This window comes from Tiliqua scincoides, chromosome 4 (genome assembly GCF_035046505.1).
Source record: "Tiliqua scincoides isolate rTilSci1 chromosome 4, rTilSci1.hap2, whole genome shotgun sequence".
NCBI lineage: Eukaryota > Metazoa > Chordata > Lepidosauria > Squamata > Scincidae > Tiliqua > Tiliqua scincoides.
In genome coordinates, this window is record NC_089824.1 from 76,035,323 (window position 1) to 76,060,629 (window position 25,307).

General features: G+C 41.5%; 1 protein-coding gene across 1 annotated transcript in view; it reads left to right on the forward strand.

Annotated features, from left to right (window-relative positions):
• JARID2 (jumonji and AT-rich interaction domain containing 2) overlaps positions 1-25,307 on the forward strand; it is a 217,727-nt gene that overhangs the window by 160,714 nt on the left and 31,706 nt on the right. The window contains exons 5-7 of the mRNA XM_066624063.1: positions 9,847-10,023; positions 11,522-11,748; positions 16,665-17,688. Coding sequence (XP_066480160.1) covers positions 9,847-10,023; positions 11,522-11,748; positions 16,665-17,688 — 1,428 coding nt within the window. The remainder of the gene's footprint in view (positions 1-9,846; positions 10,024-11,521; positions 11,749-16,664; positions 17,689-25,307) is intronic.

Here is a 25,307-nt window from a genome sequence, read left to right on the forward strand (position 1 = left end):
AGTGGGGCTGTTCTTATGTTCTTATGAATATAACATTCTTCTCTAAAAATCGGTAGGAATGCAGGTTAATTGATGCCAATAAAGGTTTCACCGAACTGAACTGAATGCAGGTTAATTAGCTTATATTATCATGCTGAAGATACAGGGCATCTGAAACATAATAGTGAAAAAACTGTGGTGAACTAATAAACTGCATTGTCAGAAAATGTCCAAAATTAGTATTTCTCCAAATAGTTGAGCGCGATTAGATTACTACTCAGTTTAATACTTGTGGCAAAAATGGTGTTGACAAGTAGAAACAAGATTAGGTCCCTGCTTACAGGGACTGGATGGATAATATTTGAGAATTTGTCATTATGTCCAAACTCACTTGTCAGTTACATGAAAGCACTGTTGAATCATAGATTCATGACAAATAGCTTCTGCTGTTTAAGCACTTAGAATATGTAATATGAAAAGAATTTCAAACCAAACCAATACAAATGCAATTCTTGTTTTTGGAAAACTTACTTTGTGTGTTCACTTTTATTCCATTATCTTCAGCTTAACATATCTTGGAGAATTGATACTTTTAAATTATTGATGTGAATTTTTATTTTTTAAAAAGAGAGATGTGAGGAAATACAGTATTAAATCTTGACATGATGGATTCAGAAAGGCAAACGGAAGGGGTTCTGTCTCACTAAGGGTGCAATCCTAACCCCTTATGTCAGTGCTTTCCAGCACTTGCATAGCAGTGCCAATGGGACATGTGCTGCATCCTGCAGTTGGGTGTCACTCATGGAGGCCTCCTCAAAGTAAGGGAATGTTTGTTCCCTTACCTCAGAGCTGCATTGCCCTTATGTCAGTGCTGGAAAGCTGAAAAGCACTGACCTAAGGGGTTAGGATTGTGCCCTAAGTCCCTTCCAGGTCGGATTCAGACCTTCCTGAAATTCAGCTCTGATTTAGGTGTTAATGTTTGGCACCATCAGACACACACTCCTTCCCTTGCCTTGAACCACCCACCCCACTTTTTCCAAGCCTGTTTGTGTGGAGAGAATAGCAGAATGAAGACTGCCTAGGTGATAGAGGCTCCAAGACTTCTGTGCTCTTGCTTGGGAGGTCCATTGCTTCTAGGAAGCAAGGGAAATGTGACTCCTAATCTTTTTTTTGCCTCATACATTGAACTGGGAATTATTTACATTTCTCATTCTTCCTTGAGGCAATGGGCGCTTCCAAACACATTCACAGAGTCATCCAAGCCGTCGCTTGAGGCTTCTGTTACCAGAAGGTTTCCCTGTTGCCATCTTTTCCTATCATTGACCTCACTTATTAACCTTGGAAAAGGGGTTATGGTAATGGGGAGGCCTTAGGTTGCAGGTAGGGACCTAATTCAAATTGAGTTCAAGATTTAATGAGTTAACTCTGATCCAGTCCAATATGAGCCAAGCCTCCAGATAACCAACTAGGGATTGTGACCATATTTGAGGTTTTAATATCAACTCTCCAGAACAAACTGGGCTGGATACCTCCACCTCAAAGAACAGAAGGTGGGAGAAAGAACTCTGCCAAGCTTGAGCAGACTTGCTTGACACTGAAGTTCGCTGTACGCAGTGCTTACAATAAATTTCGAGTAACTAATAGTAGATTAAATTTACTACAATATTTTAAGCTGTCTGCCCAACTCAAGGAAGCTATTAAAACTTCGTTACACCACAATGCAACAGCGAGATGGTCACGTTTAATTAAATCTGTGAGATCTAAAAACGCCAAGATTTTTTGGCAAATTATATCAGGCTGTTTCTATAAAAACTCATTTGGTTTCACAGCAATTCCAGCTAAAATGTGGGAAGCACATTTTAAATCAATCTTCTTTGATGAATCTAAACCTGTCTCCATTGTTAATATGCCACTCCCGTTAGATCTCCCTGATTGGCCTGCAGTCTCAGTGGATGAAGTTCTTTCACTCATTAAGCAGTTAAAGCTGGGTAAAGCAGCGGGACCAGACTCAATTCCTCCTGATATTTATAAAGAAGCACCAGAGTGGTGGGCCCCAATAATTGCATAACTTTTCACTAGAATTGATAAATTTGGGGTACTTCCGGACACTTGGACTAGATCTATCTTGGTTCCCATCTTTAAAAAAGGGGATAAAAAACTTCCCCCCAGCTACAGGCCAATCAGCCTTTTAGACCTGGCAGGGAAAATGTATGCTTCCCATCTACTTAAGAAACTTTCTGCCTGGATCTCGGACCATAACATCATTGGCCCAGAGCAAGCGGGTTTTAGGCCAAATAAGTCTGCAATTGATCAGTGTGTGGTATTATCACACCTAATCTTCAAACAAAGGACTCAAAATAAAGCCCGACTATATGTGGCCTTTTTAGATTTAAAGTTGACCTTTGATTCCATTGATAGAGAGAGACTCTGGGATAAACTTGAGAAGATGGGAGTGGACAAAAGGCTATTAATATTAATTCGTGCGCTTCATTTAAACACCTCATGCCAAGTGAAATTATCTCCGAGGGGCGGCCTCTCAGCCCCAATTCCAATCAACAAAGGGGTCAAGCAGGGGTGTGTTCTTGCTCCCACCCTGTTCAATCTCTTCATTAATGATCTGGCTCCCTATTTAGCAAACTTTGATACGCATTCCCCCAAATCAGGTTCAGTGGATATCCCTCTCCTTTTGTATGCTGATGACATGGCCCTGATATCTCAAACTAAAATAGGATTAAGGAGACTGGTTAATGCCTGCATAGAATATTTTACCAACAATGCCCTTCAGCTAAACTATGAAAAGTCCAAGATTGTGGTGTTTGGGCACTCTTGGAAATCACAGTCTTGGCTTTTCAATAGTAAAACAATACAACAAGTAAAGGAATTTCAGTATCTTGGTCTCCGGTTTCACTACCGGCATTTCTGGTCTTCCCATCCTCTTACAGTAATTAATTCATCCAAACTAGCTGTTCAGGCTATTACTCGCTTTTTCTTCTCTTGGGGTAATTCATTCTTTCCAGCTGCTCTCCAGGCTTTTAATGCCAAAGTTACACCTCAAATTTTGTATGGCATTCCTGTTTGGATGCCAGCATTAAATGATTCAATTGAAAAGATACATTCTAATTTTCTATACAAGATCTTGGGTGAACTGCATTGCGTTCCCTTTGCGGCACTTTGCCTGGAGACAGGCCAATATAGGCTGGAGTTTCTAGCTTGGTCCAGTTTCTTAAAATACTGGGCCAAAGTGTGCTTCAGGGCTGACCAAAATCCATTGTTAAAGGGGTTATTGACTGACTCGCTGTTGTCTCCTTGCTTAGCTCTATTCAATAAGAAAATTAGACAAATGGGTCTCGAGGAAGATCTACAAGGAGCTGCTACACTTGAGACTTCTATCAGGCTCTTGATAACAAGACTAATAGACATAGAAAGGCAAGAGATTTTGGCTGCAGCACAAAAAAAATGTTCACCCCTAAATTTCCATCTTAACAATACCTTTGGTCTACAACCAAAATACCTGTCCTTCTTAGAGTGCCCCTTTGAAAGGAGGGCTTTTACATTAGCCGGATGCAACCTGTTGCCTTCTAATGACCTACTTGGTAGGTTTAGAAATGCCCCGAAGGAAGAACGATTTTGCAATTGTGGCCTCAGAGAGGTAGACTCTCTTCCACACATTGTTCTGCATTGTGCTTTTAATCAGGTGCTCAGAGACCAGTATCTCCCCTCATTATCTGGAAACAAAAAAGGTCTCTCTGAGATCACCTCTTTACAACTTTTGCTGGCAGGTGAATTTGAATCTGTGACCCTTCTAGTTGCTAAATTTCTACATGTGAGCAACTTGAAGCGGGCTAAGTTGCTGGTTCTAAGCAACTTGGAGTAACTGTGTAAGCAAACTGGTGTGTTTTAACTCTTATTTCCTATCTCTCTTTTAATATATACCTTCATACATATTTTTACAACTAGTTTGTAAAACATACAACATACAAACTTTTACAACTAGTTTGGAGATACTAGTTGTAAAAATATATGCCTAATAAAGGTTTGTTGTATGTTGTATGTTATGAGCCAATCCCTAGAGGAGCAATCACTACATATAAATTGGCTATGCAGTAGTCCAGGGTGCCCAAACCCTGGCCCGGGGGCCACTTGCGGCCCTTGGGGACTCCCAATGCGGCCCGCAGATATCCAGCAGTCTCCAATGAGACTCTGGCCCTCCAGAGACTTGCTGGAGCCCATGCTTGCCCAATGCGAGTGCTTACAGCATGAGGGTGACTGTTCAACCTCTCACATGAGCTGTGGGATGAGGGCTCCCTCCACTACTTGCTGTTTCATATTTGTGATGCAGCAGTGGCAGCAAAGGAAAGACCAGCCTTGCTTTGTCCAAGGCCTTTTATAGGCCTTGAGCTATTGCAAGACCTTCATTCATTCATAGAAGTTCCATCTCTAATATATTAATTTATGTAAATTTATTGAAATTTGAAATGTAAATTAATTCTTTTTTCCATGGCCCCTAATACAGTGTCAGAGAGATGGTGTGGCCCTCCTGCCAAAAAGTTTGGACACCCCTGCAGTAGTCTAATGGAAAATAAGAAATGTAAATGCATCAACATTTATGGATAGCATTGAGTACTCACAGTGTTCTAGATTAGTTGAGCTGAGTCTGATTTTCTAGGTATTGGGCAATCGTATGCTGTAGCTATAGCCAACATTTTGATTTCCAAGGATATGAGTTGTTTAATTCTGTTCTTATTTGACAAGCCCAGTGCCTTAACATTTGATGGCCCCCTACCTTGCTTAACCTCTGAAAGGTCTTGGAGCTTAAACCATTGTGTTCAGAGATCTTTACACAAAGAACTCCTCAAGCTCCCCAGCTCCAGTCCAGAAAAAGCCATAATAGCCTCCTTAGTAACTACAGGGTCTCTCAGAGCTGTATTCATATTAGGCTCAGGTCAAACAAAGCTGTATAAACACATTCAAAAGCAAACTACAAGTTTACTAATGCAGTTATGAAAGGGCTTTTGAAAATGCAGGCGTGGGGGGAGAGGACTAGCTTTTTATTTGCTTCTTGGCTTCATTTTGTCTGCATGATTCTAAAAGTGAAACTCTTCCCCCCCCCCATTAGAATACTATCTCATTCCAACTGGAATCCAAGTAATGTGCAACTCTAAATACCTCCAGTTTTACCATTTCCACATAAGATAATTTATTCCTTTTAACAGCAGGATGTGTCCTCTTCTCATTAATAGTAGCATATCTAAAAGTTGAACCCACCACCTCTCAACTCACAGAACCTGCAAATAAGCAATCTGTCTATACTTCTTTGATTCAGGATTTGCATTTGATTATTTTTACTATAATAAATTATCAGCCTGTGGTAGGTAGTGGAGAAAGGCTGCTATTCATTAAATAACCCCAAACTACGAGTACTTTGTATTATCTGTATACAGATAATCTGTATACTCATATAATCTGTATTAAAATACAAATACTGTAATAATTGACTACTCATTTAAACAGGACTGTTCATTGACTCAACATACTTGAAACACTAAATAGCTGTCAGATTTAATTGAAGCCAGAAGCTTTGCAAATGCAATAGTAATCAAACTATCTCTGAACATAGGCAAAGTGATTTTTCTTTGAGTAGTAATCACTGCCAATTCCTGCATTTATGGGAGTAGGGAATGAACTTCCTAGTCACTGTTGATTTTATCAGTAAATGTAGAATGGTTCCATTTGTTCATTTTTTAAATCAAAATGGTAAGCAGAATGCATTCTTCTCAGAACAACATATTTTAAATATATGTTTAAACTTCAGTAGGTCTCCTGGGCTAATATGTTGTGTACCTACCTCACAAACTCTAGAATGGCATTGTCTCACTTTTAACTGCAGTAGTCTGTCACTCTTTCCTGCGTTTGGATTTACACACAGACCTTGTTCTCTCTGAGACAGTATGCCTTTGCCTGAGTTGCACCAATCCAGACTGCGCAGAGCTGGGTCTTCTACATTTCTCCATTGGAAAAAAAAATCCCTTCATGTGGGTCGTACATTATTGTGTCAGGGAAAAATGTCTAACCTTGACTTCTCCCAGGCTTCTGTTTCTTATGTGGATAATGTTTCTAAATTTAAGTTAGGGGGAGAACCACATCAGCCTTCACTCATGGTCTGAAATGGTACTTCAGTGAGAACTAGGCTGCGGAGAATATGATTGGCCAAGGCTACTTCCTCCTTTTGTTTTTTTTTTAAAAAGGAGTCTGTTCCTTAAAGTTAAATGTCGTACATCAGTGTGGGGGGGGGATAAGGAAGTTCTTCAGATCTGTATAAGAGGACCTAGAAACTTGGTACTTGGAACTATAGGTTGTGAACTATGTTGATTGCAGACCAACCCAAAGTATTGCCCACACCAAACTTAAGGATAGATTATATGGTCAGTTTTCTTCCGTTCTCTCTTCAGTTTTTTCTTTCTTTCACTATGTCAGTGTTTTCCACACTCTGTGAAGCCTCTGCAGAAAGAGTGATAAAATGTTTTGTACATTGGCTATGTCTATTTGCCTCAACAGGCCCGATTTTCTTTCATTCCAAAAGAATGTCTGTGTTCTTCGCACTTACAGGGGGGAAAAATGAAAGTTCTGGAGTAGCATCTTGACTAGTACGTCCACTGTCAGGAGTCCCATGGAAACTGGAAGCTTTACTTTCATGGATGGAGCTCCCAATGGCACCAACACTAGTCAGGATACTACTCTGTACTGTACAGGGCACAGAGCAGACACACTCACTTTACCTGTGTGAGGGTGGAGAACAAGGCTTCTCTTCTGACTTGGCTTCTGAGCACTTGCAATTGAACATATGACTTTTCTCCTGCCTCCTTGTTTCTTTCCCATTCCTAATAGTGAGATTCTACTGATGGAAACCTGAGCTCAGGGTGATGCCCTTTATGGTACTCATAATCCCTCTGTGCTCTTGCTTCTTGGTAATTGGGGCGGGGGGGGGGTAGAAGGGGGTTCAAACTCAGGCTCCCATCACTACCTCCCTCCTCTCTCAGCAAACCCTAGGCTGGCCTCAGATACCATGACTCACTATTGCCACTGTTGAGCTAGAGAGAAGTCAAGGTAGGTTGAACTTGGAAGGTAGTCAAGAGTTTTCCACCTATTTTGCTTCTCAGGTTGGAATAGTAGTGGTGTCAGGCAGCAGCAGGTGAGCTATTCCAGTGAGCTAGACAGAAGTGGTGGTATAGCCACCTCAGCAGGGGTGAGCTACTTTTGTGTGTCTTTGTGCACCCCATGCCTTCTGTGTATGTATTTCTTTCAGTACCTCTTTTGCCCTCCATGCATGATTTTCTGCACACTTGCGCTCACACACAGAGTCCCGCTCCCCCCCCCCAGTGTTGTGTCTGAGAAAAAGAGGTTTGTCCGTGGTTTGGCTCACTTACTTTTATCATCTGGGTTTATGTGTTCAGCATGAACTTCTGCTTGTGGCACATTTGAAGCATGGATTACTGATCTGCTAGCCTCCACCCCTGGATATAGTGTTTTACCCCCTGGACCTATTCAGTTATTGTTCCTATGTTGTCTGAAGTGTTGGAGAGTATGAAGTTTACTAATTGCAGGTACCAGATCTGATTTTTTCTGTGACACTGTGGGCTCCTGCTTAACATGGAAGCCAAATGTGATCGAGATTAAGCATATTGCCCACTTTGCATAGAGAGAAGGGTGGTATTGGAAGCAGTCTTTTTCTTCCACCTACTTCTTGATTAATTTTTATATTGCTGATTACTCTGAAATTCAAAAAATGAAAGAACAATTAGATTGGCTGTGTGTGTTTTCAAATCATTCTTCAGCAGTTAGTTGCTTTGAGATCTTCCAAGGTCAGTGTGTGATCCCAATTCCAGTCCATCTGATCAATACAAATTTTTTAAAAACATTTTTTTAGTCAGAACAGAGTCTCTAACTTTTCTTAAGATTTATATCACTCTCTCCGCTCTTTATCTTTCTCTCCAGTTTGAAAGGGGAAAAACATAATTTGGTGAAAGATTCTCACTAATCTTTAACTTTCCCCTTTTCCTGCCTATTCCTCTTTCACAAAGAATAAATAGCCTATAAGTCTTGCCTCCTTCCATTTCTCTCCCACAGAGAATAAACAATTGTCCCATGCTCCACTGCTTTAAGGGGGGGGGGGGAAATTGGGCTGTATGTCATAGCCATAATACCAGGCTATTTGCAGTCCAATAGTGATGGAAGGCACATGCTTTGAAGCTTGGTCTGTCTTTCTGCTCCTCACCTTGCATGCAGACTTTAAATTGACCCAACCAAGCACCAGGTTATTGAGGCACCAGTGAACTCTGTCCTGTGTGATTGCTCCTCAGAGAGCAACACTGTATGTACAGTTGCTCTTTTCCTACAGTCCTGATTCTCATTTACTCTATGGATTCTTTACATTATACTGGCAAGTATAAAAGCAGCTTTTAAATGGGTTAAATTTCATTTACGTTGGCACAGAGGCCTGTGTGTAAATAGAAGTCAGGCCTTCTATTAGCACTGCAGTGCAAGCAAGGCAGCAGATCCAGGATTTTCCACCTATATGTAATCCTGAAATGGGGCCTCCTGTCAAAGGCGCAGAGGAGGAAAAAAAAAAAACCCTAATCCTTCAGAAATGTAGCATTTGGCATGCCATGTGCTTACTGGGCCAAGATTAAGGCCCACATAGCTTGACCTGACTTCATCCTTAAATCACTGTGACAGCTTAAATTGTTTTAGTGTTTCTCAAGAGCCCAGCTGGGCTATGTTTAATTGTGAAAAGAAAGAAAGGTTCAGGTAAGGGAAAGGGGGAGACTGGAAAAATAATTCACAGAGAAGAATCGAATTTTTCAGAAACCACAGCCCAACCTACACAGAAGGCTACTAGCTAGAAAAGATCTCTGACATAGTTATAATGTACCAGTTTGATTTTAGCCCAGATAAAAACATTTCGCTTGAACTTCAGAAAATATTGCAGAAAGTCTGCCAGCTAATCCTGAAGACATATGAAACGCTGCTTTTCACAAAAGAGATGTTGTCTCTACTCTTGATTTGACTGGTTTGAATGATTATGGTTTTTGTTTTAACTACCTGTAACAAACAAATTTGTATCATTGCAGAAAGAAATCTGGCTCCCAGATTTAATGATCAGTATTTTAATTTTCATTGCCTTGAAAGAGCATCAGTTATCCACACTTCTGCTCTGTTTCCCTTTTTGTATGTTTTATATTTATCTGTCTGCCACTCAGAAATAGCTGTAATAACCTATTTTAATTTCTGCTAACTGGATGAAGAGACACCTTTTAAAGTGGCCACTGCTGTTTCATATTTAGCAGGGGGAGAGCAACTGACCCTGTTCATTCTGGCGTATTGTTCCTCCCAAAGTCTGTTTGATGGTATCTCATTTGTATCTCAGTTCATTTGCTGTATAAACGAACTGTTAAAAAGTGACACATGAATAATAACAGCAACAAATGTTTTAGGAGTAGCTTTAGGAGAGCAAACTCTGGTTAATATTATGTGGGAAAAGGGTTTTCCACCCTAAATATGGTTACTACCTTTTTTCTGTGCTTGTGCCTTTTAATACACTTTCAGCAAACAGGAATTAAAAAGCTTTACTAACCTCCAAGCCAAGAAAAGCTTCACATGCTAAAATTCTGTGTGTGATGCTCCTGTTAAAGACATAGGAGTAGAAACTAGAAAAAGATGACAACTCTAATGATATTGTCATATCAATAAGATATGCTTATTAGTTCCCCTGGGCCCTTGCCCTGAATCGCTCAAGAGCGTTCTTGTTTTAATTAAGTTTCGAAACATGTATGTGAATGGATTATTTTTATGCCCTTGATTTGTTATTAGGCTCTCCTGCCCTGCCCAGCAACATGGTATATTTTGGAAGCTCTCAGGATGAGGAGGATGAAGAAGAAGATGAGGAGGAGACTGAGGACACAAAAGTGACCACAAACAATGCTTCATCTTCATGCCAGTCAACCCCCAGGAAAGGAAAAACACAGAAGCAAGTTCCAAACGGGCATGGTAGGTCCTTAGACATTTAACCATCCTGTGTGAGATGAGACAGGGGGGAGACATTGGTGATTTGAACTTAGGCAACCATCTGAAGGCTTAATGGAATCGTCAGTTGCTTTATATTTGTGGAAATCATACTAGTGCTCACAAGATGGAAATGTGAGCATCTATTTTGGGTTTTGGGGTAAGGATCTTTCTAAAGAATAGTTTTGTCTGTCACAGGAGAACAAAGCAATAGTCAGTTTAAAACTTTAATTTATTATTTTCTGTCTTTTATCTCTTAAATTATTCTAACTGCATCAGCACACTTTTTTTGTCTTTATACATGTCATCTTTTCTGTTGCAAAGAAAAATAAATATATGCGAGCATCATTATCATGATGTATGCACTGTAAGCACTATTATCTTCATCTCTGAATTTGGGATCCAGTTTTCCTAGTTGTAGGTTAATATGTTAGCACTGTCACTAATGCAACATTTTTGTTCCTGTAGGATCACATCAATTACTTTCTCACAAATCAGCAGAGCTGCTTTAGTCACAACATATTTCCTTCATGTGGCCTTCATGTCATATCCATATAAATTGGTCAGTGCCTAGTCGCTAGAGCTTGAAAAATGTTTTCGGCACTGAGCAGCTTGAAGCGCTAAGCTCCAAGAGCCAGGATGAAAAAATACCTGGGTCTACCATACCCCCACTAAAGTCATACATATTCTATTGACATTGGCAGCACCTTCACAGTAAATCAATTTTGTGTTCTTTCCCTGGTCTCTATGATAAATACTCTTGCCTTTCATGCCCTCTTCTTTCTTTGCTGTGTCCTGAAGGGGTTGCCTGGTCAGCTCCTCTTGGCAGAGGGAAACATTTATTTTCACAACTCATTTTGCATTGAGAAGAAGACACCTTTTGTTGTTGTTTCCTTGCCTCTGGGTTCTCTGTTTCTTAGACCCACTTTCCTTGACTGAAATAATGAAACTAATAGATGTAGGCAACATATCTTCCCAGAGTTCCTAGCTCTGTTCTGTGAAAGAATTTTTCTTTCTGGAGATATGCTGGTGTTTGGTTTTTTTTTGTTGGTTTTTTTTTTTTTGTACATCCAAAAGCTTCAGGGAAGAAAAAGAAACTGTACCTTCCCATCTTCCCCACCCCACAGAGCTTACCTGTTGTTCCGGCCACGTGGGGCTCACACCAACTTCTTTGCTCTCCCAGTGGCATGAAAGTGCAAAACAGCACTTTCAAAACACCGGTAGGTTGTGCCGGTCCATGCTCTAACCTGGATTGTGCCTTTAGTCTCATAATCTGCTGTAGTAACTTGTGTCATAATGTTGTTGTTACAGATTAGCTGTTTCAATATCTTGATATCAAGACAGACATACAAATTTATGAACTAGTATCTACTACTTTGTCTCTGGTGTTTTTTTTTTTTAAGAGGGAGCTGAACAAGAATTTTTGTCGTTTCCTTTTTTTTTGCCCTTTACTATCGAATGAATTTTTCTTCTCCCTCTCTAGTCTTCAATGGTTCCAGCAAGTCAACGAAAGAGAAAGAACCTCTTCAGAAACACAGAGTCAAAGAGGCAACGCCAGCAAAGGAGAGAAACAGCGAACACAGGTCCGAGAGTCGAAGAGACCAGGCTGCTGCTAATCACCATTCTACAACAAACACGAGCTTCTCTACAAAAGGGCTCACTAACAACCACCACACCCTTCATCGATCGGCTCAGGACTTAAGGAAACAGGTAATGAGCGGTACACCACTTGGGGCAGGTGGGAATGTCTATGTTAAGATACTTTTTCTCTATGCTGAAGAGAAAACTGATAGGCTTTTAAAAGTGTGGCATGAAGGAAGTAAGGATGAATTTCCATGGCCAGATGAACAAGAGAGAGAAATATTGCACATATTGATATTTATCTCTAGCAGTTATTTGCATGACTAATTGGTAATAAGGATGGACTCACATGATCGTATGTTTCTGCAGGGTTGCGTGCTCTCCCGATCCTTGAGAATTTTCATCACATATTGGTTCTCTTTGGTGAGAGCTTACATGTAAGCTGTTTTTTTACTGGGAGGAAAGGGATAAACTTCTTACATGAATTACATCTCTAGTTGATGGCACAAGAGATTGAAGGACTGTAGTTAACTTGCATCCTTCCTCACTTTAATAATTCAAATTGACTGAAAGGCTCTATATTAGAAAGGCTGCTATTTTTGCTGCCAATGTGCTAAATTCCACTGTCTGATGAGCACCTTGGAGTTCTGAGGTCTGCATCTTGATAATGTCTTCCGATACCCTTTATTCTAATCTGTCATCAACTAATATTCTTTTCTCTGTAGTAATGATTCTTCAGTTTAGTGCCAGTTATCTCTAGTACCTCCATGAACCAATAGAGCCTCAAACAAGGCTTTGTTTGGCTGATGTTTGTTCAGCTGGAGAAGGCTTGGAAAGACCTGAATGCTTCTGGCTGTTTGCCAGCTGGCGGTCCTTGAGGTAACTTCACTATGTTAAAACAGCAGTAATAGAGGCCCAGGGGAAGTGTATACCGCAAAGGAAGAGGGCTCCACTAAGTCCAGGAGGGTGCCCGCATGGCTAACCAGCCAAGTTAGAGAGGCTGTAAAGGGCAAGGAAGCTTCCTTCCGTAAATGGAAGTCTTGCCCTAATGAGGAGAATAAAAAGGAACATAAACTGTGGCAAAAGAAATGTAAGAAGGTGATAAGGGAGGCCAAGTAAGACTGTGTGGAATGCATGGTCAGCAACATTAAGGGGAATAATAAAAGCTTCTTCAAATATGTTAGAAGCAGGAAACCCGCCAGAGAAGCGATTGGCCCTCTGGATGATCAGGGAGGGAAAGGGGAGATAAAAGGAGACTTAGAGATGGCAGAGAAATTAGATGAGTTTGCATCTGTCTTCACAGCAGAAGACCTCGGGCAGATACCGCTGCCTGAACGGCCCCTCCTGGCCAAGGAATTAAGTCAGATAGAGGTTAAAAGAGAAGATGTGTCCAATCTCATTGATAAATTAAAGGTCAATAAGTCACCAGGCCCGGATGGCATCCACCCTAGAGTTATTAAGGAATTGAAGAATGAAGTAGCTGATCTCTTGACTAAAATATGCAACTTGTCCCTCAAAATGGCCACGGTGCCAGAGAATTGGAGGATAGCAAATGTCATACCAATCTTTAAAAAGGGAAAGAGGGGGGGACCTGGGAGACTATAGGCCGGTCAGCCTAACATCTATACCGGGTAAGATGGTGGAATGCCTCATCAAAGATAGAATCTCAAAACACATAGCTGAACAAGCCTTGCTGATGGAGAATCAGCATGGCTTCTGTAAGGGTAAGTCTTGCCTCACAAACCTTTTAGAATTCTTTGAAAAGGTCAACAGGCATGTGGATGCGGGAGAACCCGTGGACGTTATATATCTGGACTTTCAGATGGCATTCAACACGGTCCCTCACCAAAGGCTACTGAGAAAACTCCACAGTCAGGGAATTAGAGGGCAGGTCCTCTCGTGGATTGAGACCTGGTTGAAGACCGGGAAACAGAGAGTGGGTGTCAATGGGCAATTTTCACAATGGAGAGAGGTGAAAAGCGGTGTGCCCCAAGGATCTGTCCTGGTGCTTTTCAACCTCTTCATAAATGACCTGGAGACAGGGTTGAGCAGTGAAGTGGCTAAGTTTGCAGACGACACCAAGCTTTTCCAAGTGGTGAAGACCAGATGTGATTGTGAGGAGCTCCAGAAGGATCTCTCCAAACTGGTAAAATGGGCAGCAAAATGGCAGATGTGTTTCAATGTAAGTAAGTGTAAAGTCATGCACATTGGGGCAAAAAATCAAAACTTCACATATAGGCTGATGGGTTCTGAGCTGTCTGTGACAGATCAGGAAAGAGATCTTGGGGTGGTGGTGGACAGGTCGATGAAAGTGTCGACCCAGTGTGCGGCGGCAGTAAAGAAGACCATTTCTATGCTTGGGATCATTAGAAAAGGTCTTGAGAACAAAACGGCTAATATTATAATGCCCTTGAACAAATCGATGGTAAGGCCACACCTGGAGTATTGTGTCCAGTTCTGGTCACCACATCCCAAAAAGGACATAGTGGAAATGGAAAAGGTGCAAAAGAGAGCGAATAAGATGATTACGGGGCTGGGGCACCTTCCTTATGAGGAAAGGCTACGGTGTTTGGGCGTCTTCAACCTAGAAAAGAGATGCCTGAAGGGGGACATGATTAAGACATACAAAATTATGCATGGGAAGGATAAAGTGGATAGAGAGATGCTCTTTACACTCTCACATGGCACCAGAACCAGGGGACATCCACTAAAATTGAGTGTTGGGAGGGTTAGGACAGACAAAAGAAAATATTTCTTTACTCAGCGTGTAGTTGGTCTGTGGAACTCCTTGCCACAGGATGTGGTGATGGCATCTGGCCTGGATGCCTTTAAAAGGGGATTGGACAAGTTTCTGGAGGAAAAATCCATTATGGGTTACAAGCCATGATATGTATGTACAACCTCCTGATTTTAGAAATGGACTATGTCAGAATGCCAGTGCAAGGGAGGGCACCAGGATGAGGTCTCTTGTTATCTGGTGTGCTCCCTGGGGCATTTGGTGGGCTGCTGTGAGATACAGGAAGCTGAACTAGATGGGCCTATGGCCTGATCCAGTGGGGCTGTTCTTATGTGTGTTTAGCATTGAGGTCAGGAATCCCAAACTGTCAGTAGCCTATATGCATCTTGTCATTTTAGGTCTTTATAAATTTAAATCAGCATAGCTGTGCTTAGAGCTCGTAAGCAGAACCACAAAGTCTAACACATGTGGCTCATTTCTGTTTACAGTGTTCATACGACTATGTCCTTCTGTTGTGTGCTCATGTGAACAGATAGACTGAGGAGAATATGAAGATGAAGATTTCCTGCAATCCCAGAATTTTACTGAAAAGGCACTGAATCTCAACTTTCACCACATGATTAGCACAGAAATACTTTATATGCTCCGTGTGGATGATATGTCTCCTGGAAGGTCGAGGGTGGGAAATCTAGCACAGAGAAGCCAGAGAAGTTTGTGCAAGTCAAAACAAAGAAAAAACCCAAACGGTCTTTTTGGGTGGGAAACAGTGGGAAACAAAAGTGGGAAACAGCGGGAAACAAAAGCAAATGTGCAAGTGCTTGGTTCCAAGATTTGCTGCAGATAACCTGCTAAACCATTTTTGTGGGCATATGTTTGAATCATAAGCACATTCATTTGCAACATAGCAAGCGTTCTTTTTTGGATGCTTAGGTTTTTCATCATATTTGCAGATTTGGGTTTGCTTTTGTTTTTCTCAGAACAGAGAGTGGAAGGCATTGCTATTTAATAAGGAGGCAATATATGACAGATAAAGCAGAGGAAGTAGATGTGGTCTTCATAGCACAGTGGTGGAACTTCTGAGAAGTCAAGTTTTTAAAGCTTGTGTTGGTTGTGGTGTCAAAGCATTGTTCAACATTTATTTTCACCCTTGAATTTCCAGATATATTTCTTATAGAGAAAGTTTCCTTTTCTGATAGGGGCATCTCCATATACATGCCCAAAATACGTGAAGTTATGGAACTGGAGTGAGGAGAGTTTATAAAGCCCCCTTTTCTAATATAAGGCGACTTTGCTTAGGGGGTGACATACAAAGTGATGTGGTAAGCCACCTCCCCACCACTTCCTTCAGGGGTCTTTTCACTTCCACTCCTGAAAAGCCTTTGCTGAAGGTAAAGTAAACCTTGGCAGTGGCATGAGATGTGGAGTAGTGGAGCTACAGTGAAAGGCGGGAATAAGTACAATGAAAACTGTGAATTTCTAATAGAGACATGCTCCACTAGTGGCTGTCCTCCCTGCTTTTGTTTGAATTTGTGTTTAGATATGCAGTTTCCTTGATGCTGTGCAGTTGGGCTATGCATGTGGCTTTTAGGCAAAACTGAAATAGATGGTGATTGGGCCAATTCCAGTCTTCCATACAACATTTTTATCTTTGAACCAATTTGTAAATTTATCTTCTCCCAGTTGCTTTCCCTCTTACTGCTTTCTCCACAGCCTCACTTTTGCTACTACTGCTATTCTAGAACTGCCAAGATACCACTCTGTATGTTGTGTTGTAGCCATTTTCGGATACCTCTACACACACCTGGAATATGCTTGTAAGGCTAGATGTTAAGAAATTGTGGCAATTATAGAAGTCAGAGTTGTGTAGTTGCTGAACTGTTCATGGGTCTAGGATCACAGGCAAAGAATGCCAAGTTCCTTCCAGAGCCAACTCCGAGTACAGCCTCCATGTATAGTCGCACTGTAGAGCAAAGATGTGAATAGATACACTTGCACTCGGGATAGATGTTGGTAGTGTAAAGCAAATGCACACACTTCATACTCTAAGAGCAGTTTTGTTTTTATTTATGTTTGGTACATACACTCTCCTTAAAAAATGTTGCATCCTGCTCTCCACTGAATGAAGTGTGTGACCTAGAGATTGCATTTGGTACCATATATGGTGGCCAAAGTGCTGAAAGTTGTAATTTTTTTGAAGTGATGATTAGAGAACAGAGGTCTTCCAACACCTATTCTGACATTTTACTTAATTGAGTTTTCTTTGTTCTCTCGTCTTCCTCCTGCTCTGACACAATCCTGCCTTTCCCAGGTTTCAAAGGTCAACGGTGTCACTCGAATGTCATCTCCGAGCGCAAACACAGCCAGTGCCAAAAAGATGAGAGAAGTCAGACCTTCACCATCCAAAACTGTGAAGTACACTGCAACAGTGACAAAGGGAACTGTCACATACACCAAAGCCAAGAAAGAACTGGTCAAGGAAACCAAACTAAATCACCACAAACCCAGTTCACCTGTCAACCACACAATCTCAGGGAAAATGGAGAGTAGCAATGCAAAAACCCGCAAACAGGTGCTATCCCTTGGAGCTGCCAAGCCCAACAATACCGCTGTTAACGGTGTCAAGGTCAATGGCAAGTTGAACCAAAAGGCATGCACTAAGGAGGTAGGGAGGCAGTTGAGGGAGGGGCTTCGCAATTCAAAAAGAAGGCTAGAGGAGGCAAACCATGTAGACAAAACGCAGTCACCGACCAAGAAGATTAAGGGTGCAGCCAATATGACTGAAACGCCAAACAAAAAGGTGGAGAAGCCTTTGCTGAATGGCCACGTGAAAAAGCCTGGAAGTCAGGAAGTGCCACAGAAAAGTCTGGAAAGGAATAGGCCGAAGAGAGCCGCTGCTGGAAAGAACACACCAGGGAAACAAGCACATAGCAAAACTGAAAATGCCTCCTGTGAAAATCATTCTACCTCTCAAACGGAGTCCTTGCACAAGCCACATGACTCAACGGGGAAGCACGAGAAGGGGAGCATCAAGTCTGGGTGGGCCACGATGGAGGAGATTCCTATCCTCAGGCCTTCCACAAAGGAGTTCCATGACCCATTGATATACATAGAGTCAATCCGTGCTCAGGTAGAGAAGTATGGGATGTGCAGGGTGATCCCTCCTCCTGACTGGAGACCTGAGTGCAAGCTCAATGAAGAAATGCGGTTTGTGACCCAGATTCAGCACATTCACAAGCTGGGCAGGCGCTGGGGGCCCAATGTGCAGCGGCTGGCCTGTATCAAGAAGCACCTCAAATCTCAGGGCATTACTATGGAAGAGCTTCCACTCATAGGTGAGTGCTTTGTCTTTCCCCTTGTCTTTTCTGGCAGTTCATAACAGATGGCCATTTTTTAGCATGCTACTTAAATTTCTTTTCTGATTGCCTGATCCCTTGTGAAGACTGCAGGACACTAGACTTCTCTGTTGATTCATAGACCAGGTACAGTGCAGGTGGATGCAGGAATATTTCCCCAGTATGATTCACTTTGACATTAATCCTTCCTTATTAGTTATAGAGCAATTTCCCCCAGAGCAAAAGTGGCATTTGTACTCAGATTTCGAGACTATCTCATGTTATGTATTATGATCAGATCCATGCATCTTAAACTAGACTCTCCATACTCTAGGCTTTTTAGGGTCTTTCCAAGGATCTGTACTGTACTCATGTTTATAGCTGTGCAGACAAATCAACCATTTAATTTTTCTTCTCCTCCTCCCTACCCCAACACGCGCTGGTTGTATCGTTGAAGTTATTTCCATTTGAATAAGACTGTCGCTGAAATCACAAATTTTGAACGATCCACAGTGATGTAACAACTTTTGAATAATGAACAGCAAAATGCGGTTTGTTGTAAAATGGAGGTTTCATTATCTTTCTCAGTAGGTGGCCACAAAGGCTGTTACCTGTGTTGTGTTTGATTACTTAAGCGAATTGGTAGGTTGTGTCTGCCATCAGATATGACATGTGGCAGAATATTTTCCCCAGCAGCATGCTGCTTTTTGAAATAACAATTGCATTAAAGGGCCATTTAGTCTTATCTGTTATTCTAAAAAAACTAACACATTTGTATGAGCCACTATTAAAGCTGCAAGCTTTATTTGGTTTTAATTGGTGAAGTCAAATTTTTATCAGTAGAGCTGTGCTTTAAGAACATTTTTTTTTGCTATGTTCCTTATATTTTTGGAAGTTAATTTTGTTATGGGAAAGGAAGAAATTAATATTAAAGATATTCTTTCCTTCACCACCTTAAGGTGGTGGTCTTAAAAAGCAAACTGCAAAAAAGTTTGCAAAAAAAAAGCAAAAGTGGCTGTCTTTGGCTTCAGTAGGTTTGAAGTAGCTTCTTGATCCATAGGAGTCTTGCCATCGTTCCTGATCTCATACTTCTTTTTGATATCTTAAATGCCGTTTGTAATGAGGTTTGGTGTTATGAAACCTATTTAAACTTAACTGAATGTTTAAATGGCAGGTGATAATAAACTTGCACTATTTTTATTTGGTAGACAGCTGTTGTTTAAACATGTGTGCATATAACTGCGCTGAGTTAGCACAGGGGTTTCTATAGCAGAAGTTCTTAACTTTTTGTACCTCACATATCTCCAGGAGACAGGTTAAGCAGTCGTAGAGCAACAATATCTGAATTGCTGTGTTGGTATCATTCCTTCTAGGAAATTTTGATTTGCAAATTTAGACTTAAAAGGCATGTGGTATTCTTGCAAAATTGTACTCATTGCATTAATTTCATGCACCAGCAGAGGGCAGCACATGATCCTCTGAAGTAATATTGCACCTATTCCCTTTAGTAGTTGTTGTAAAGGGTGTGTCCTTTGATTTCCTCTTCCTTTTAGTGCAGGGCTTCTCAAACTGGGCCATTGTAACACCCCAGCTTGAAGGTCCTGGACTCTGCCCTCTTAAGGGGTGGGGGCAGGGGGAAGGCAGTGGTGTGATCTTGGGGACTGCAGGAACTTGGCATGCACTTACCAGTCCCTACTGCAGTCTCCTGGGGGTGCGGGGAGCCCTGCTTGACCCTCCGCAGGGCTGCCCATATCTTAGAATGTGAAAGCGAAGGAATTGCGCTCTACTTCAGGTTTGCAATTGCCAACTGGAAGCAGAGTGTGATCGCTCCCCTTTCACTTTCTGAAGGTTGGGGAGCCCTGCAGAGGGTCATGCAGGACTCCCTGCACCCTGGGAGGCTGCAGCAGGGACTGGTAAGTGAATGCCAGTCCCTGCAGCCCCCTTAGTGACGCGATCCTAGGGATCGCATCGCTGACTTTCCCCCGCCCCGCTGCCTTCCACACTCTGCTGCAAACTCCCTGCAAGTTTGAGAACCGTTGTTTTAGAGTATATATTCTCTTCTTTTCTGACTCCATTGTGTGTAGACGTGTGTTTCTCAGTCTCTGCTTTTAATTGTCACTTTTATTGTATTTGCATCTAGGAGCAGCTGTCTCAAGCCCCTGGTCTTCCAATATAACTAACTTCAGATATAACTGTTTATATGAATTTTGCATTCAATTAGAAGTAAACGTCCTTTTTTTTTAACTTTGAAGCTTTTTGCCTCAAGTTTTCTTGTGCCTTAATAATAAACTTTATTTGTATCCCGCCCTTCTCTCTGAAAGGGACCCAGGGCGCTTATTACTTGCAAGCAGCTTGGGTAGAAGAGCAACTCTTTTCACTGGTAACTGTTCTTTTGAGCCTATCAAAACCTTTATTATCATAAATGTCAAGTAAAAGTACAAAGAAAATTGCAATCATCAACCACCCATTATTTCACAGTAAGATGGCAGAAGATCCAGACCTACCAAAACCTCATATGCAAAGGTGGCAACCTTTTCTAAGGCCTTGGCCTCTAGTGTGGATAAAAGAGACCAAAGCACAATGGAGTCCTCCCAGCCCTGCATCCTAACTAGCAATAGACCAGATATTTCTTACAAAGGGTATCATGTAGTGGACGATAAAAAAAAAATGTTTTCCAAAGACTCCACACAGTCTATTCCACAAGAGCATTTTCTCTCTGAGTAAGGCACATCACTAAACCTTCTAGCTAATAAGGCTGAAGGAAAAGCATTGCATCTCAGAAGTAAGAATGCTCTATGAACTTGTGGGCACCATAGATGGTAAAAGAAAAAGGCCGACATTCCAAAGCTGGCTGGAATATGTAAATAAAGTGGAGAACTTGTGGGGTTAGCCACTCTGAAAAGTTCTGTTGTTCAATATCAATAATTCTTACTTTGATAGTCTTGTACGCTCAGCTAGGCCAATCATACGTAAACCCTCAGTATCCAGCCCTGTCAATGAGAGCTTTGTCAATACATTAGCAGTCTCCAAAGGCAGGATTGAATCAAGCAGGAATTGGTACATTAGTCCAGAAGGAACAGGATTGAAAGAGATCCTAAGCCAGAATTTTAATGATCTCAACTATACCAGTGTTTTCAAATCATTAAACCCCACTTCAAGGCACAAAACAGAGTAGGGAACGCATCTAGGTAAACCCAGTATCCTCCACAGGAAGGAAGCTTGTATACATTCAATTGATTGATCCAGGACCTTATACCATATAGGGAAGCTGTAAAGAATTTGTGAGAGAACCTTAGCCTTTAATGCCTCCAAGGCAGCTGGAACGTTATTTCCTTGGTTGAAGAAAAAAAATGAGTGATTGCTAAAGATGTAATTTCGGATGAATTTTGAACTGCATTATGATGGAAAGCCCCTGTATGCCTGTCATGGAACTTAATACCCAGGCACCTGAAATGGTTTACCAGTTCCATTTCATTGTCCTGTTCCATTTCATTGCCCTTACACAACCACTTAAAAACTTGCCACTTGTTGACAAAAACCATGATCTTAGGTTTGGAATAGTTAATCTGTAACTTCTTGGTTGTGACGTACTCTATAGAGCTATTGAGTAAACATTTTAAACCAATCTGGGAGCAGGAAAGAAGAGCTGCATCATCAGTGTACAGTAATAACTTGATTTGACTTGCACCAAGTTTCAGGCAATGGCTATTCACCACCTTCAGGTTCAGGGCTAAATCATTTAAGAACAAGTTAAACAACATGGGAGCCATAACACAACCCTGCTTAATTCCTTTATTAATAGCAATAGGGTGTGTTAATTTCCCACTCCAAGAGCATTTGACCTTGCATGACGCATTAAAATGCAGAGTCTTAATTAACAGTAACAGTCTGTCGATTCCCATATTAGCAAGTTTGATCCAAAGAAGCTCTCTGTCAACAGAATCAAAGGCACCCTTCAAGTCACGGAAGGCTACATAGAGTCTTGCTTTGTATTTCCGGACCTGCTTATGGACTAAATGTGACAAAATCAGACAGTTGTCCAATGTTGATTTGCCTTGACAAAAACCTGTTTGCTCAGGGCCTAAGATATCATGAGAGTTAATCCAAGAAATAAGCTTATTACTTAGATATTTAATATATTATTTAGCATCCTTCAGTCTTGGAAGACTATGGTGTCATGCTCTGAATGGTGGTTCTGGAACAGAGTGTCCTCTCCAGTGCGCGAAGCCTGGGTAAAGTAGGTATGGAGGATAGGCTGTTACCCATGCAGCAAATCCCCCCTCTCCACGTCGCTGAAATGGTCCAATGGAAAGGCAGAGGCCAATACGGTTGGTTCCAGCAGCGTCGCAGGAGTTGCCAGAACATGACTGTGTTCAGCCATGAACTGTCTCAGGGACTCCGGCTCCGGATTTTGCCTCGAGGTTGACTTCTGAAGCCTTTTCCATAACTGGATGTAGCCACAAGGCAGTGGAGGTTTGGGATCAGAGTTTTCCTTCTCTCAGATGAGCTGCCTTCCCAGGCTGACGAGTCCCATCTACCCGGCATAGATCTTACCTATTACAGAGAGCAAGCAAATTGATCTAAAGTTCGCTGGTAAGTTGGGATCAACCTTTTTGTAAATAGGAACAGCTGTTGCAGTAACCCAGTCTTTAGACATTAAGCTAGTTCTGTCAATCCATGTAAAGAGGGGGGCAAGTAATTGAGCCCATCAGTCCGGATCATGTTTTAAAAGTTCCGAAGGCATTTCATCCAGACCCACAGCCTTCCCTGATTTCAACTGAATTATTAACTGTTTGATCTCTGAGGGCGTTACTCATGGCCAAATAGGCAAATCAGAGGAGGTGAGGTCAGGACAAATATCTGATGATTTACTCTTATTTTTAAAAGTTCAGAAAAATGTTGCACCCAATTAGACAATGAATCCACAAATGGATCATGTGCTTCAGTTCTGAAGGAACCCATAATAGCAGCCTAAAATTGTTTGGTTTTTTGCTATATTATTTTGCTATTATTCCATTGGCCTTGGATGAACATTTGCTATTTCTCTGCTAATAAAGCTCTAAATTGTTTTTATAGATAAAATATTTGACTAAATAACCTCAATTATTGTACTTTCTAAAATCTAGATAAGACACTCTAATAAGTACCTTAAGATCTCTACACTCTCTATCAAACCAGGTCTTTTTATCAGACATATTGTGTGTTTTAACCAGCTTAGACCTGGAACCCAGGACCTTGAGCATATAACTAATAAATCCTTCAAAGGATTTGGGCAAGGGGGTCTGAGCCTTTTGAAGTGACCGTAGAAGGTCTCTACTTACTGGTTCCATGATTAAATGATAAAAATTTGAGGAGAGGGCACTTTTCACCCAAACTTTGCACCCACGGTCTAAATTCCCCCCCCCCCCCACTTGTGATGGAACTTTCCCCAAGAAGAGATCAAGAACCAAGTTTAAAGGAAAATGGTCACTGAAAGTCAGGTCTCCAATGGCAAAATCCTTCACATACTGTTTCATTGTTGTCAGAACTAAAGCATAATCCACAACACTTGAAGCACAAAAGAAACTAAATGTGAATTTCTCAGCAGTAGGGAACTCCTTTAGACCAGGGGTGTCCAAACATTTTGGCAGGAGGGCCACATCATCTCCCCAACACTGTGTCAGCGGCTGGGAAAAAAAGAATTAATTTACATTTAAAATTTGAATAAATTTACATAAATGGATATATTAGAACTGGAACTTATATGAATGAATGAAGGTCTTGCAGTAGCTCAAGGCCTTGCACAAAGCAAGGCTGACCTTTCCTTTGCTGCCGATGTTGCATCGCAGAGGTGAAACAGCAAGTAGTGGCGGGAGCCTTCTTCCCACAGCTCACCCAAGAGGTTGAACAGTCACCCTCAAGCTGAGAGCCATTGCATCAGGCCAGCACGGGCTCCAGCAAATCTCCAGAGGGCCAGATGCTCATTGGAGATTGCGGGCTCCCTGAGGACCGAATTGGAAGTCCCCGAGGGCTGCAAGTGGTCCCCGGGCCGGGGTTTGGGCGCCCCTGCTTTAGACCATTGAGCCATAGCATATTAGAGCTAATGGAAAACTTGGCAAGAGCCACACCATTAGTATTGCAGCTCTTAGACCACCTACAGAAGGCACAAAAAGGGGAGAGGAAACATTGGTCATCCACTTTCCAAGTTCTATTAAAAAATTTGGTTGGAATTTCCAATCCTGAAGTTCAAATCACTCAGAAGGTGACTTCAGCAAGAGGGTGGGCTCTCTTGAGGTCATCTGTACAGAATAAGAGATTGCTCCAGAGCTGGGCCCTCTGGAAACTTCTAAGTGAGGGAAGGACATAGATGTTGGTACAGATTAAGTCAATGCCTTCAAGGGAAACCTTCTGTGCTTGCACCTTACAGCACCCTAAGGTGGTATCTAAGGGGCACGACTTGAGGGGCTCCAATACCGAGTGATACCCTTTAGAATTAAACAGCAAGTACCACAAAAGCTTTATACACATTTATATACAATGGATCCTGGACCCATATCTCCAGCAACAAGATTATATCAAAAGTTCTAAGGTAGTTTAAAAAGCCAATGCCATTTTTCTTACTCCTCCACCCTGCAATCAAAGTGCTCTGGGTCCCTTTTAGGGAGAAGGGCGGGATACAAATAAAGTTTATTATTATTATTATTTTTAAGTGGTACTCAAAAGAACTGTAAGCTCTTATGGTTCATACATGCACGTTAAAGAAACCTTCTAAAGAAGTCTTCTGAAGCACAGCTCTATTAATGATGTGTCAGACAATTACAATATGTGCCAAAGGCATATGGGATTTATGGGGCGATCTTCATAGCTTTTGTTTTAATATTATGAACAGCCAGACCCTATTTAAGTTTCACCCTGCTTCATGGCAAGAACCCCATGAAATCAATGGAAATGTTGATATGGATCACAGTGAATCATCAGTAAATAACCCCAGGTTCAAAGTGCCTAGAACATTCACCCTCCCAACACAAGCATCTTTACTGAGTTCTGATTGGATGGATAGGTTTTAGATTTTTTAAATGGAAAATAAACAAAGACACCAAAATTGGCCAGGGACCTACTTGTGTATTTCAGGCACAAAGTCAAGTATTTTAAGACCTCTGAAAATTCAGGGATTTATTGAGCTCATTCTTCAGCTAAACTAGAAGCTGCTCTACTATGCCTGCTTATTAATGTACAACATTTATTGCTGGTTTGTACATTTACCAAACTGGTGGTGGTTTAGACTTGGAAACTTCAGGCCTGTGAGCCGACATCTCCTTCCTTGCCTTTGGGGCAGGTCTGTATAGATACAGTCAACCACCACTCTTGGACCTGAGCTCTTTTGTCTTTGAAATGGATGTTAGTTTTGCAGTGTCAGTTTGATTTCGTTTGTCTTCTTTTCCTCTCTCAAGCCATTAATTTTTTACATGGTGAGCCCAAAGGGACCGGAAGTTAATAACATTTCGAAAAACTGCTGTAAGCTACTATATCCAGATCTAGTGGTAGATCACAATATAAATCAAATACCCTCAGGATGCCCATAATATTTTAATTGCAGTGGAATTGTGCACATGATCCTCATGCTGTATTGTATTTAGAGC